Here is a 13838-nt window from a genome sequence, read left to right as displayed (position 1 = left end):
GCCGTTACCGAGATATGTCCTTTCTCCATTTTCCGTCGAGAATGGGCGACACGGTCAAGACCATCTACTCGCGTGGCCAAGTCGGCTTCTTTCTCTACCTTCTCGTGCTCGCATCGCTCGGTTTGCTGCTGCTGACGCTACCAGCGTCGCCCCCCGAGACGTTCTATGGACCGCCGCCAGCGTCGCTAAATACAACGGCGTGCGACGCGTGTGTACTGCGCAACGCATCCGTGTGCCACGCCGATCTCGGTGTGTTTTCGCCGCCAATGCTTGCTGTCGCATGTGGCGAACGCTGTTGTTGCCCGACGCGCAATGACGTCGCTCGAGTCGGGGCACCGTACCATGCGACGGGCTGCCTTCCAGCACAACGGCCGCACCAGTGTCTGTGCACGTACGAGCTGCGAAACGCCGGGTACGGTCCGCTGTCGGCGCTTCTCGGTGCGTTGGCCATTGCCGCCGGGTGCCTCTGGAGCTGGTACCTGCAGTGCCACTTTTGTCCCGAGCCAACGTTGGTGCCCGACGCCAAGCTGCATCACGTGGTCGGCTCGCAGTATACGTAGGTCGATCTGAGTTCTTATTGTAATCATGGATGTGTGGTTTCTTGTGGTTTACCCAGAGATCGCGGTTGCTCGTCGAGATCGATGGACCTTCATCTTGCTCCCAGCTACTCGCTTCTCTGGCTCGAACGATTGCGCCTTGTCCCAGACCATCATGAGATCCGTGAAGGCGGTTGCTTGATTTCCAAGACGATGGCTTGCTCCTCGACTTAAGGTTAGCACAGCGTATATACCATAACTTAGGTACTGGAGCATCGTGCGGATTTGAACCCGAGCGACTTGAGCGGTTCGAGCCGCAGCGAACTCCTACTGTATTAGGATCTATAAGTATAGCGTCTCGAAAAATCGAAGCGAGCGCATCGTCGAACGGTGTCGCGTCGGCGGGTGCGTCGCCGGCGAGTAGCCGACGTTCTTCACTCCTGCGAGTGGTCGTGTGTCGGGAATAATGGCCTGTTGCACGCCGCCGATTTCCCACATGCATACAATCAACTAGATAGAAGGTGGGATTTTAGTATTTCCCACGCAAGATACCGGTGGGATTCCGTCGCTGCGCGCCGCGTGCCACCAGGCCCCGACCAGTTGCAAACACGCTTGCTTCAGCGCACAAGACGATGCAAAGCAGCCCTGCATCGCCCGCGCGCCCGAGCCCAGTGCCGGCGCGCACCGAGATCCTGCGCTCCGTCGTGCGCCTGCCCCCCGGGCAGCTCAAGCCGTCCCGAAAGTACATCGTCTTTGTGCTCAAGGTTTCAACGTCGAGCAATGCGTACCGCATTGTCGAGCGCACGTGGCCCGAGTGCCGCCGCTTTGAAGACGCAGTGCTCAAGGCGCGGCGTCACGACTGCGCCAAGCGCTGCACGGCGCTCTGGGCCGAGCTCGAGCCCAACGTCGAGCGCATGCACGTCGGGTTTCGCAACTGGTGCAAGATTCAGCTGCACCACCACACGCCCGAGACGATTGCGATCTTCCTCGAGCACTATCAAGTGCTCTTTGATGCAATGCTGGCGCTGGTGACCGCGACTCGCTGCTCCGGTCTGGACAACCTTCGCACGCTTCTATCCGAGTTCTTGTCACCGCCGGTCAAGTGCCCGTAACGTTCTATTTCCCCCAATGAGTCGCAACCAAGTGCTACAGTGTGTAGTACTACAACCAAAGCCAAACGTCCTACGAATCTCAAGTTTGTGTAGTCTTTGCGGAGTGGGGAAGCAGGGTCTGCAGTACTTCCACTGCCTGCCACGAAATACGAGCACGAGTTCAGACAAAACCGCGATATATACACCCGCGAGCGTTGGTGCCGCCGACTCCTGGATATGACGTGGCACCACGTCAGTCCATTGCCAGGACCGAGCCGACGATTTCAGCCGACAACATTAACCGGTTTGCTTAACCGATTGTGTAGCCGGCTGCACAAATTCAACCGAGTCGACGCCATCTGGCGATTACGCAAGGCAATGTCGTGAGAATCGCTTGAGATGCCCGAGTCGGACCTGGTCGCGTCGTATGCGTCGACCTGCGTCTCGACGACGTGCGAGCACCGACTGCCGGCGTCGCGCGCCGAAATTCTTCGCGCCGACGTCCGGCTGCCCACTGGCATCGCCAAGCCGACGAAAGATCACGTGGTCTTTGTGCTGCGCGTCCACGACGACGGCGACTGCTACGGTGTCGAACAGACATGGTCGGCGTTCATCGCGTTACGGGACGAGCTCCTCATTGCACTCGCGCCCGGTCACCCGTGTCAAGGCGTCTGCCCGTGGCTCTGGGAAGACCTCCGGCACAATTTTGACTTTCCAACACACAAGAAACTCGGATTCCTCGAGTGGTGGAACATTCGCCTCCAGCGCCATACGCCAACGACGATTGAAATCTTCCGAGATCACTTCCAGCAACTTCTAGACTCCCTCGTGAGGCTACTGTGCCAAACCCGCATTCACTGCGAGCGCTTCCAAGGCGTCTACGCCGTCGTCGCGCGATTTTTGACCGCCGACCCCATAGAAGCCATGCAGTGCGTTAGTTAACCCAACAACTTGTAATTTGTCGTTCGTATTCGTTGGCATAGTTCGTGCACCGGAATGCTAGAAGAAGCGCAATAATGCACACGTTGAGGAGTCAAGACCATGCATCCAGGCAGTTTCCGCCATCATCCGGAAATCGGCACCAATAACCGGATATAGCACATGTGCCAAGCAAGGCCTTTGGAGTGGGCACGAGAGCTTTCTGGTGCTTGCACTACTGTCCGAGTCTTTCTACAGCCATTATGTTCAAGTACCTAGGCAAGAGCTTCTCAGCGCCCTCCCCAGCAACCAACAACAACCCCGCCTTTCGGTTTTGAGACTAATCGGAGGTCATTTTGAGTGATGGTCTTTGGAAGGGCAAGAGTGGTGGTACCAACGGCCTGTCATCGCTCGTGTCGGATCGCATTTTCAAAGATTGACCATGGCCGCCAAACCCAAGCCACTACGCTTGTGAAGGCGCCGCCCGCCAAGCGCTCGACGCGCAGCAGCGCCACCAACGTCTCGCCTGCATCGGCTGCCCCGGCGCCCGAAACCAAGCCGACCCGCAAGGCCAAGACGACCAAGATAGCAACCAAGGCCAAGGCGGCGACAGCATCGACCAAGGCGACGCCCGAGACGCCCGAAACCACTTTGACGCATGCCGCCATCAAGGAAGAGGAAGACTTTCAGCGCAAGCTTGACGACCACTACAGCACGCGCTACGGCAGCGGAGCCATCGTCGTCGGTGCCCACGACGTCATGCTCAACCAGGTCGAAATCAAGGCGACGACGTCCAAGAACAAGTTTTACCGCCTCCAGCTACTTTCGTACCCTGGCACGGAGCGCTACGACGTCTGGACGCGCTGGGGTCGCGTCGGAGAGGACGGCGATTTCATGCTCTTGGCCAAAGGCGCGTCGTGGGACCTCGGTACGGCGACTGCGGCCTTTGAGAAAAAGTTTAAAGACAAAACCAAGAATGTGTGGGCCAACCGCGCGAGCTTTGTGCCCAAGAAGGGCAGCTACGAGATCATCGAACTGGACGCCAAGGCGACCGCGGCGACTACCACGGGCAGTGTGGGCAGTGACACGGCACCGTCATCACTGCCACTCCCCACGCAGCACCTTTTGCGCATGATCTTTGACACCAACATGTTCAAGGACGCCTTGTCGCAAATGAATCTGGACCCGGCGCGCATGCCGCTCGGCACATTGAGCGCGTCGCAAATCGCAAAGGGCGTCGCGATCCTCGAGAGTCTCCAAGCGCGCACGGATGGGTCGATCGCCGAGCTCTCGTCCAAGTTTTACCAGCTCATTCCACACGCCTTCAGTCGGTCGTCGATCCCGCCGCTGCTCAAGTCGCCCGACCAGATCGCGGCCAAGTTTGAGATGCTCTCGACGCTGCACGACATTGTCGTGGCCCAAGACGTCCAGAAAGCGGCGTCCGCGTCTGCGTCAACAACGGCCGTGAACCAAATCGACCTCAACTACGCCGAGCTCCACGCCGACATTAGCCTCGTCGACGCAGCCAGCCCCGAGCACGCGACGCTGCTCGAGTACATTGCGCAGACGCGGGGCGGCAACGGCATGGACGTGGCGGGTATCTGGGCCGTCAAGCGGTCCACGGAGGACGCTCGGTTTGCGCCGTTCCAAGACGTCGACAACCACCGCCTCTTGTGGCACGGCACCAATGTCGCTGTCGTCGCAGCGATCCTCAAGTCGGGTCTGCGCATCATGCCGTCGTCGGGCGGGCGTGTCGGCAAGGGGATCTACCTCGCCAACATGCTCGCCAAGTCCCGCTCGTACGTCTCGCCGGCCAACTACAATGGCGAGCGTCTCGGCTGCGTCTTCCTCGTCGAAGCTGCGCTCGGCCGCATGCACGAGATCACGCAGGATGACTCGTCCTTGAAGCGCGCGCCGGACGGCTTCGACTCGGTCTTGGCCAAGGGCAATGTGCACCCGGATCCGGCACACGACCGGACGCTCGACTTTGACGGACGCGCTGTCACCGTCAACTGCGGTCCGCAAGTCCAGTCGGAAGTGTCGTCGTCGTCGTTTTATCACGACGAATACCTCGTGTACCGAGAGGAGCAGCAGCGCCTTCGGTATATTGTCACATTTAAAATGTAATTTATCGGCTTGTCAAGTCGAATTTTGTACTAGAACAACGCGCCTGAATCGTCGCGGATGCCGTTCAAGCGACTCGAATGTATATAGTGTTAAAACCGAAACTGCCTCGTATTACTCGACTCGGATAAAGCGTGTGTCTGTTGATGAAGACGGTCGAGGGAAGAAGCCATGAAGCGGCTTGCATACGCCAGTGATAACGTTGATTTTGCCCACGCGGCGGCGCATCATCAGGCGCTGCATCGCCGTGGCGCAGATTGCGTCCAGCCGCTAATTCGTCGTTTCCAACAGTCTGTTTAAAACAGTCCACCGCCTTCCATACAACTACCGAGATCAAATGCGTTCTGTACACGATGATCGCAACAGGTGTTTCCGGCGTGCGACCAAATTACCCGCCGACACTGGCGACCACGCGGCTTCATTCTGCGCCTTTTCTTCTTCGATTTGCTTTGCAAAGATCACTTTTCAACATCCTCGCTGCATGACGCAAGCGCCGCCGATGCACCGCTACTCGCTGCCGTCCTCGGGCCACCGCTTGGACCGGACCCGTGTCGACATCCTGCGCGCGGCCGTGCGGGTCACGGACGACTTGCCCAAGCCCTGCCGCGCCAACACGTTCTTTGTCATGAAGGTCTACGACGGCTCCGACTACCACATCATCGAGCAGAGCTGGTCGGCCTTTCGGGAGCTCAAGGCGAATTTGCTCGCGGCGCTCGCCAAAGGCCACAAGTGCGGGAACGGACCGCTCTGCGGCCAGCTCCACGGGCATCTGAAGCGCAACTTTGACCGGCCAAAGAGCGCAAATCTGCGCATGTGGCTCCAGCTGCGTCTACGCCCGCACAAGGAGGTGGCGACAGCCCTCTTTCTTCAGCATTTTCAAGACCTTTTGGACACGCTTCTGGTCGTGCTGCGCCAGGACACGATCGACTGCGTCGCCTTTGGAAATCTGCGCTCGGTGTTTGCGCACTTTATTGCCGTACGACCGCCGACCGTGCTCGAGGCCGCGCGTTGCTCGATGGCGTCGAGCTCGCTGCATCCAATGTGCGCCGAAACGTATGAATTCATATAGGTATTAATTGAAATTGAGCGGAGGACGCAAGAGCACAAAGCTGCGCAGCTGTCCTCGCACCCAAAAAAGACTTGTGTATATAGCCCGTCTCTCTAGTCGCATCACAAGGCCACAACATAGTCGCCTAGTTGAGTGGGCTTGGTGCCATGTCCCTTCGTGGCAGTGGAGATTGGTGGTGTCGGCTCTGCCGGGAATAGCTGCAGCCACGAGAACGTTCCGACGCGGTACGCCAATCGAGTGGGTGGTCACGGGACGTCGTCAAGGCCAGGTCCATGTCAGTTGTTTCACGCTTTTGTCTGCTGCTTGGTGCCAGCAAGGACAAAGGCCAGACATGAGTATGTATGTAATCATGCTTTCTCTTTTTGGTCACACATTTCTCCGGCTTAGAAATAGTCCGAGGACGGACGCGTCCACACCAACAGTCGCAAGTTTTCCCTTCGACGCCTCTCGTCGTCGGCTCCATGTCGCTGCGAGACGTTGAGCCCAATCCTCGATTCCTCGCGAAGTGTGTGTGTGCCATCGCGACTTGTGGCTACTAGTTCAAGAAATCACGGGACATCGCAACTGCTTTCGTTGCGACAACGGCGCGCGCCGTTGGCTCCCAACCGCAGAATCACAGAACCTTACGACGATTGGCTTCGTCGCAATCGCCAGCTGGTGGCCGCGCGGCCGATTACGGTCACGAGGACTAAAGTAAGTCGGAACAGTTTAAAACACAACGGAGAATCACGGTCAACATCTCTCTTTTTCTGTGAGAGCTTGCTGTTTAATACAGTTTCGATCGCGATTATGGAGATTCCAAATGGCACAAACCGTGCCGAGTTCCAAGCGCGCATGACGCTCTTTCAAGTGAACCGCAGTGACGCCGTTCGAATGACAGCATATCGGTAAGTCCATTTTCGATTTCGCCATCTCTACGATGAAAGCTGCCTTGACGATCCCGGACATCATCCGGCATTCGCGCGTGTCCTGGGGCTCGAGCCGCTCGATGGACGACGACGAGCCAAGCCCGACGCATCGCCTCGACCGGACGCGCGTCACGATCGAACGGGCTTCGGTGCGCCTCCCAAAAGATAAGAAGAAGCCCGACAGCTCGTGCATCTTCTTTATCATCAAAGTCGACAAGGGCGACGGCTGCCACATTATCGAGCAGAGCTGGGCGGCCTTCTCGGAGCTCAAAGAAGACCTCTTGACGGCGCTTGATGCCGGCCACGCGTGCAGCGGCGTGTGCCCGTGGCTCTGGGAAGACCTTCACCACAACTTTGACTACCCGACCAAGAAGGTCAACCTCCGCACGTGGCTGCACCTCCGCCTGCGCCGCCGCACCAAAGACACGATCCAAGTGTTTCTCGAGCACTTTCAGGAGCTCCTCGACTCGATGCTGACTGTGCTGCGCCAGCGCCACATTCACTGCCGCCAGTTCCACGACGTCTGCGCCGTCCTCGCGCGCTTCATTGACGTGCGCCCGCCAACGCTCCTCGGGTCGCCCGAGCCCCGCTCGTATCACAGCGCCACCATGTCGAGCACGGGTTGCGTCGAATGCTAAGTAGATAGTCATGTTAGGTAGCGATAGCGTAGTCATATTTATTTACTAAAAGACATGTTGCGTCGACTCCCCTTGTTCACCTGCCCTACCTTTGTGCTGCTCAGCGCGATGTACTCTCGACTGAGCTGCCTCGCAGTGCTCCTGCTTCGTCTCGTGCGCTTCTTTGTTGTGGTGTCGGTATAGTACAGCTACGCAAGCGAATCTTCGGCAATGGTAGTAGTGATAAGACGTGGGAGACTGGTCAGAATCCCTCTGCTGCATTGGGTGTCGATGGATCGTTTATGAGCGTGTCGTCGTTGCGAAGAGGGAGAAGCATGCTCCGTACTATTGCAGTCTCTTTGTCAGGTGGACGCCTCTCTCGTGACGGATGGCGACTCACATTGCCGTTGCCATGACGTGTTGATGAAATCGTCGATCGACGTGTTACGACCATGATGCATCGACTGTGACGAACCTTGACTCTGTTCATGCGGCCATCATCGCTCATCGTCACCGACCATTACACTGACCAGGGAGGGTCCTTTCTATGGCCACGAACGAGCTCATACATGTACGTGTGCAGGAAGACAGTCATGCGCCCTCTACGGGTTGTCGCGATGGCTTTGACGTGAACGGGCGGCGGCGCCAAAGAGACGGCCCGAGCGTGCACCTCGAAGGGTGTTGCCACGCTTCGTTGGATCGCGTGTACTAGAACACAATTCCAAGAAGGAACTGATGATGGTCGACGAATCAGGCCCATGCGACGGGCCGATGACGGAGCACACGGCGCGCGCAACCACGTGGTCATAGACACGGACAGCGGATCCTCCTACGAACCACGTCGAGGATGAGGGCGCATTGTACCTTTTCCCATGAAGCCGCTAAGTCCATCGTCGAATACCCTCGTGCTCCACCGGTCGCGGGCGTCGTCTACGTCGTCCCTGACGTCGTCGCCACCGATGGGATGGCGCGCCCTTGACCACGTGCGCGTCGAGATTCTCCGAGCCAGCGTTTGCAAAAACGTCGACAAGAGCCAGCCCCGCGAAGCCAGCGTCATTTACGTCCTCAAGATCTACGACGGCGCATCGCACCACTTGGTCGAGCAGAGTTGGGCTGCGTTCCTCGAGCTCAAGCGCGACTTGCTAACGGCGCTGGACCCGGGGCACGCGTGCAATGGCCTGTGTCCTTGGCTCTACGAAGACCTCGCGTCCAACTTTGACATACCCCGGCGCAACGTGCCGTTCTTCAAGTACCTCTTCATTCGCCTGCACGTGATCAACCGCCGAACGATTCAAGTGTTTCGGGAACACTTCCAGGAGCTTCTGGACTCGCTCCTCCGGCTTCTTCACACGCGCGGCGGTCACTGCAAGCGACTTCTCGATGTCTGCACCGTCCTCGCAAACTTTCTGCACATTCGGCCGCCCACGATCGCCGTGGCCCGGTCGCGCTCGTCGATTCCCTAGCGCACGCGACGCTATGTCATATTAGTATATTTATAATATCACAGTCTTTGCCAACCCGAGCTGGATCGGCTCGAGAGACAAGACGAGTTCAATCGCCTACAGCCAAGAGCTCTGCAGTTGACGTAACGAAACTGGTCGCAGCGAAAAGAGCCATGCCGACGTAGTTCATCGGCAGCAACTGGAGCTCGAGAGGCTCGGGTGCCGTCACATCTCCCTGTTGATACCTGGTTTAGATATCGAATGATATGCGGCAGTGTCGGACTGTCATGGTCCAGGAAGGGCCTCCGACGTCGCGACTATGTCGAGCTTTATATCGTCATGTGCATAGAGCTGTGTGATTGGTCGGCTGTGCCGATGGCCCTCGGGGCAATGACGATGTATCGACGCACCGACGAAGTCGGATGTGCTCTTGAGCTACGTAGCCTGCCTGGTGCACGTCTAGCGAGCGTCTCTAAACAGTTTACGGACCAATTCTACTAGCATCCGCAAACACTATCCTGCACGTTGCTATCTTATATTACACCAGGATTGGGACTGGGGTTTTCGACGTGGCGAGCTGCATTGGTGACGCTCCTAGCGACGCGTTCCATTGGGAGGTCACCTGCGCGAGACGACTGCAATGACGCTTCCTGAGCACGGCCTCGGTCCACACGTTGCCTTTTCTATCGCACATTTTCTTGACCACACGTCGCCTTCAAGTGTTCTTTTCAACGAAAGCGCCTTGGCATTCTTCTGCGAAAAATATCACCGAGCGATCGCGATCACGTCGCGGCCTCTTTGATGAGGAAGATGTGGCACGCTACTTTTATCTAATGTATGGCAGCGTCGTCGCCCACGTCGTCTCGGAGATCGACCGCTTGCTGTCGTCCAAGCATTGCCATGGCGATGCGAGACCGTGCTCACGCCAGCGCGCGTCCTGCTATGCAGCAAGACCCAGCCACGACGATCTTCGTAATCGGATCCGGCAAAGTGCGAGGTGGTGCAGGTGAGCGACGGCTAAAGTGCGCTTCAGGATTGTTGACGAAAGTTGGTGGCGGCAACATCCGTGGGACATGCTGCCGCATGTCTGTGTAGGCAACCAATGCTTCATGCGTATATCGTCCACGAGTTCATTCTTTAATTTACCTTTTTGCGCTCATCTTCAATCATGCTTGCGCCGCACATGGTGCACATTCGCCACTCGTTCGCGTCGTCGACTTCATCTTCGTCGTCCTCGTCGTCGTCCTCATCAACGACGTACCGCGTGGACGCAACGCGCGTCGAGATTGTCCGCGCGTCGATCCGCTTGCCGTCGGACGCCAGCAAGGTCAAGCCCAGCAACGACAATGTCATCTTTGTCATCAAGGTGCACACAGCGTCGGGCTACCACCTCGTCGAGCAGAGCTGGACGGCGTTCACACAGCTCAAGGAGGCACTGCTGCTCGCACTCGACCCTGGACATGCGTGCAGCGGCGTGTGCCCGTGGCTCTGGGAAGACCTCTACCACAACTTTGAGCACCCGACGCAAAAGGTCAACCTCCGCACGTGGCTTCAAATGCGTCTCCACCGACACACAAAGCGCACGGTCCAAGTGTATCTCGAGCACTTTCAGGAGCTCCTCGACTCGATGTTGCACTTGCTTCGCCAGCGCGACGTTCAGTGCCACCAGTTCCACGACGTCTGCGACGTCTTGACCCAGTTTCTCCAAGTGCCGTCGATGCTCGACACGTGCGCGTCGAGCTCGCGCCTCCGCTTTTAGACGCTAGTTTTAGATCTTAGTTTTTCTTATTTATTGTAATGCCCCAATGCGAGTCATTTGCCCGCCACCACCACGGGATCCTTCTCACAGCGACGACTGCCAATTACAACCCTCCTCGGAATGTCATATTGATTTGAAAATGGTGGCCACAAGCAAGCCGTCACAAACGCAGACGGAAATACCGTGCGCGGTGTAAACCGAGTGATCGACGCGACGAATGATGTGCCGTCGTGTAGAGGTGTACACAACATCGCAAGATTGCGCACAAGAATGGCTTTCACACAGCGTTGGCATCGTCGACAGGGCGACGGTTGTGCTCACGGTTGACGTGGACCGCAAGTCTTTGTCCTTGTGGACGTTGTGATTGGTCGCGAGAGGCAGATTTCAAAGTATCTTGGTGACGCAGCGGCGTCATCATGGTTGTCGACTCGTCCCAGCAACTCACGGTCAAGAACGACGTTGTCACATGGATTGTGCCTTTTGTTCACGAAATTGCCCTTCCGCTAGCGTTTAAAACAGCTCGCTTGGTTGTTTACGATACACATGATTTAAACACTTTGAAATTCTCTTAGATGAGCTCATTGATGTCACGTCATCCAGTCGCCATGATCTCATCCAGCAGTCCAGGTCCTTGGCAGCTTCTGGAGTCATTCGCTACGGCCATGCCACGTGTGCTTGAGAACAAGGTGCGTCGCGTAATCCACCAAGTCGCAGTATCCTTCTCCTCTCCATGGAGCTGCCGTGGGACGAAGGTACTGGACCAGCGAATTGGGCGGTCGCCAATCATGGATGGCGCTTGACCCATATGGCGGCCACGCGGAAGAGGCCTGCGAAAAACGGTGGCCAGCGACACGTCGGTGGCAGCTGAGGTCCATACTCCGATTTGCGATCGCACCCACCAGACCCCAAGAAGATCGCGATGGCTGGCTTGACATCGCTGCACCACGGCCACCTCCCGCTCTGGCACAACCGCAGCGCGCCCGAAAAGCTCGAAACAACGCGCGTCGAGATCGTTCGCTGCGCGCTTCGCTCCGACATGACGTGCTCGCGCCGGGCGAATGAAGACGCAGTCATCTTCCAGCTCCGCGTCTTCCACGGCACGACGAGCCACGACGTCGAGAAGAGCTTCCACGCGTTCATGCAGCTCAAGGACGACTTGCTGGCGGCGTTGGAGCCCGGCCACATGTGCCCGGCGATGTGCCCGTGGCTGTGGGAAGACCTTCGCAACAACTTTGACCGGCCCAAGAAGCACGGTAATGTCCGCGCGTGGCTGCAGATCCGGCTGCACCGCCACACGGCCGCGACCAACCAGATCTTTCTCGAGCATTTCCAGGAGCTCCTCGACTCGCTGCTGCATTTGCTTCGAAAGGAGCACACCAAGTGCGACAAGTTCTCGGCTCTCTGCATCGTCCTCGCCCGCTTCCTGCACCTCGTCGACCCCAACGCGGTGGACGAAGCACGACCGGCTTCGTTGTCGGATCGTCACGAGCGCAATCTTGTGTCGCGTGCCAGTATTTAGAGGCAATAGCTCGAATTTGAATTATTTATCATTGGTTCTCTCGACCTCTCGACGCTGTATATGAATACTACTATGACGACGCTGCATCTTGGTTCGATGAGCTTCTATGTTGCGTCCTGGCGCTTGAAGTAACACACGTGTGCGCCGACGCAACAGCGTGTGAAGCGAACGTGCGGTGATTGACCTGTCGAAACCCCAAGATTTTGCCGCGGTCATCAAGGCATGACCGGGACGAGAAGTGTCCGACGACGTACAGTACACTGCAACACTGCGGCATGTACTGTGCATGAGCCTGTCAGTCACAGTCCCCACTCCACTTCATGCCCTCTTGGCAACGCAAATCAGTAGTGAGTGATGTTGGTTGAAATATTGCGAATAAATAGGATAAAATAAGAACTATGTGTCTAGCAGCACGCGACCGAGGTCGTAAGGCTGGCAGCGTCGTCTTGTGGCGACCCAAGAACGGACGGCGGGCGCACGTCAATGAAGCGCGCGAGGACGGCGCAGACGTCGTGGAACTGGCGGCAGTGAATGTGGCGCTGGCGCAGCACCGTCAGCATCGAGTCGAGGAGCTCTTGAAAGTGCTCGAGAAACACTTGGATCGTGTCTTTGGTGCGGCGGCGCAGGCGGAGGTGCAGCCACGTGCGGAGGTTGACCTTCTTCGTCGGGTGGTCAAAGTTGTGCTGGAGGTCTTCCCAGAGCCACGGGCATACGCCGGTGCACGCGTGGCCAGCGTCGAGCGCCGTCAAGAGGTCTTCCTTGAGCTCCGAGAAGGCCGCCCAGCTCTGCTCGATAATATGGTAGCGCTCGCCGTCAAAGACCTTGATGACAAAGAAGATGCACGCGCTGTCGGGCTTCTTCTTGCCGGCAGGTAGGCGCACCGAGGCGCGTTCGATCGAGACGCGCGTGCGGTCGAGGCGGTTGGCGGCGGTCGGCGACGCCATGGACGAAGAGACGTTCGAGTGGCGAATGATATCGGGGCTCATGAGTTGGCTGTGCATGGTGCGTCAAAATGAAGAATGACGACATGTGAAGAAAAGGGTAGCGCTGACGACGGATGTACACGGCCAGCGTTTGTCGTAATCGGCTCCCCGTAACCCAAATGCATGTAATCCGAGACACGCATACAAATCGCAAGTTTAAAATAAAACCAGCTGTGTCGATGCTCATGACGCTCCGCGCAATCACGACGTGAGACTTCGATGGCCGGGATTGCCAAAGCAGCCGCCCGACGCAATCATCGGTCGACGTCGGCACGACCACACAATCATTGCTTTTACGCCAATGTGGATAATGTAGGTCGCTGACGTGGTGATTCGACGACTGGTAATAATACATACTGCTTGGAATCGACTGGACATAATTGCTATTGAATGGGCAGCAATGGGAAAGAGACTGGAAGCCGTCCGACGACGGCACCCATCAATGTCCGCGCGTCGTCCATCGACTTCGTGGCGAAAGAACTATTCGAGATACTACTTCAAGTCAGAAAGAGAAGAGAGCACGGAGCCATTTGTCGGTTGCCGATGCTTGAGGAATAGATGTAGGCTATTAAATATCAGAGTGATGGCCGTGCAAGGACGCGACACGGCCCGGTCACGGAATGACAACGTCGGACGTCACCTAGACGCAAAACAAAGCGACAGGACTGAAAACGCTCGATCGACACGTATATTGCCAGCTACTAGTTATTAAATCCAGTGGCGACAAATATGCCATCGCTATCGATTGTTTTCGAGCAACGAGCAATGGGTTGTAACTACACGTATCTCCCGCAACTTGGCGCAGATATATCTGCAGATATATAGAGTAGGTGCAAGGTCGCAACGACCTGTCTCTTGGATCCGTTGTCGCC

The 13838-nt window shown here is 57.2% G+C and overlaps 10 protein-coding genes across 10 annotated transcripts in view; 8 read left to right on the top strand and 2 right to left on the bottom strand.

Annotated features, from left to right (window-relative positions):
* The first annotated feature begins 34 nt into the window (after positions 1-34).
* On the top strand, positions 35-801 carry SDRG_12378 (hypothetical protein). The gene has a single exon (XM_008618449.1). The coding sequence runs from the start codon at positions 42-44 to the stop codon at positions 558-560; it is 519 nt and encodes a 172-aa protein (XP_008616671.1). The 5' UTR covers positions 35-41; the 3' UTR covers positions 561-801.
* A 259-nt stretch (positions 802-1060) lies between these two features.
* On the top strand, positions 1061-1739 carry SDRG_12377 (hypothetical protein). The gene has a single exon (XM_008618448.1). The coding sequence runs from the start codon at positions 1169-1171 to the stop codon at positions 1646-1648; it is 480 nt and encodes a 159-aa protein (XP_008616670.1). The 5' UTR covers positions 1061-1168; the 3' UTR covers positions 1649-1739.
* A 238-nt stretch (positions 1740-1977) lies between these two features.
* SDRG_12376 (hypothetical protein) lies at positions 1978-2597 on the top strand. Its single transcript, XM_008618447.1, has one exon. The coding sequence runs from the start codon at positions 2027-2029 to the stop codon at positions 2567-2569; it is 543 nt and encodes a 180-aa protein (XP_008616669.1). The 5' UTR covers positions 1978-2026; the 3' UTR covers positions 2570-2597.
* A 311-nt stretch (positions 2598-2908) lies between these two features.
* SDRG_12375 (hypothetical protein) lies at positions 2909-4672 on the top strand (the record flags this gene model as incomplete). The annotated part of the gene is made up of 1 exon (XM_008618446.1): positions 2909-4672. The coding sequence occupies one exon, from the start codon at positions 2909-2911 to the stop codon at positions 4670-4672; it is 1764 nt and encodes a 587-aa protein (XP_008616668.1).
* Positions 4673-5150: 478 nt separating this feature from the next.
* Positions 5151-7350, top strand: SDRG_12374 (hypothetical protein; the record flags this gene model as incomplete). Its single annotated transcript, XM_008618445.1, has 2 exons — positions 5151-5676; positions 6665-7350. The coding sequence occupies 2 exons, from the start codon at positions 5151-5153 to the stop codon at positions 7282-7284; spliced, it is 1146 nt and encodes a 381-aa protein (XP_008616667.1). The 3' UTR covers positions 7285-7350.
* Positions 7351-8056: 706 nt separating this feature from the next.
* SDRG_12373 (hypothetical protein) lies at positions 8057-8809 on the top strand. Its single transcript, XM_008618444.1, has one exon. The coding sequence runs from the start codon at positions 8136-8138 to the stop codon at positions 8724-8726; it is 591 nt and encodes a 196-aa protein (XP_008616666.1). The 5' UTR covers positions 8057-8135; the 3' UTR covers positions 8727-8809.
* A 1043-nt stretch (positions 8810-9852) lies between these two features.
* Positions 9853-10534, top strand: SDRG_12372 (hypothetical protein). Its single transcript, XM_008618443.1, has one exon. The coding sequence runs from the start codon at positions 9874-9876 to the stop codon at positions 10462-10464; it is 591 nt and encodes a 196-aa protein (XP_008616665.1). The 5' UTR covers positions 9853-9873; the 3' UTR covers positions 10465-10534.
* Positions 10535-11348: 814 nt separating this feature from the next.
* On the top strand, positions 11349-12031 carry SDRG_12371 (hypothetical protein). The gene has a single exon (XM_008618442.1). It carries the CDS (start codon positions 11384-11386, stop codon positions 11981-11983), a length of 600 nt encoding a protein of 199 aa, XP_008616664.1. The 5' UTR covers positions 11349-11383; the 3' UTR covers positions 11984-12031.
* Positions 12032-12324: 293 nt separating this feature from the next.
* On the bottom strand, positions 12325-12996 carry SDRG_12370 (hypothetical protein). Its single transcript, XM_008618441.1, has one exon. The coding sequence runs from the start codon at positions 12982-12984 to the stop codon at positions 12388-12390; it is 597 nt and encodes a 198-aa protein (XP_008616663.1). The 5' UTR covers positions 12985-12996; the 3' UTR covers positions 12325-12387.
* Positions 12997-13579: 583 nt separating this feature from the next.
* The window catches only part of SDRG_12369 (hypothetical protein), a gene marked incomplete at both ends in the record, with an annotated part of 902 nt that continues 643 nt past the window's right edge, over positions 13580-13838 (bottom strand). The window contains one exon of the mRNA XM_008618440.1: positions 13580-13606. Within this exon, the coding sequence (XP_008616662.1) occupies positions 13580-13606 (27 nt within the window). The remainder of the gene's footprint in view (positions 13607-13838) is intronic.

Source organism: Saprolegnia diclina (assembly GCF_000281045.1).
Source record: "Saprolegnia diclina VS20 unplaced genomic scaffold supercont1.49, whole genome shotgun sequence".
Taxonomy (NCBI): Eukaryota; Oomycota; class Saprolegniomycetes; order Saprolegniales; family Saprolegniaceae; genus Saprolegnia; species Saprolegnia diclina.
This window is presented reverse-complemented; position numbering and strand designations above follow the sequence as displayed.

Coding starts and splice junctions, on each gene's coding strand:
- SDRG_12378 (XM_008618449.1), top strand. CDS start 42: ATGGGCGACACGGTCAAGACCATCTACTCGCGTGGCCAAGTCGGCTTC.
- SDRG_12372 (XM_008618443.1), top strand. CDS start 9,874: ATGCTTGCGCCGCACATGGTGCACATTCGCCACTCGTTCGCGTCGTCG.
- SDRG_12370 (XM_008618441.1), bottom strand. CDS start 12,984: ATGCACAGCCAACTCATGAGCCCCGATATCATTCGCCACTCGAACGTC.
- SDRG_12377 (XM_008618448.1), top strand. CDS start 1,169: ATGCAAAGCAGCCCTGCATCGCCCGCGCGCCCGAGCCCAGTGCCGGCG.
- SDRG_12376 (XM_008618447.1), top strand. CDS start 2,027: ATGCCCGAGTCGGACCTGGTCGCGTCGTATGCGTCGACCTGCGTCTCG.
- SDRG_12371 (XM_008618442.1), top strand. CDS start 11,384: ATGGCTGGCTTGACATCGCTGCACCACGGCCACCTCCCGCTCTGGCAC.
- SDRG_12373 (XM_008618444.1), top strand. CDS start 8,136: ATGAAGCCGCTAAGTCCATCGTCGAATACCCTCGTGCTCCACCGGTCG.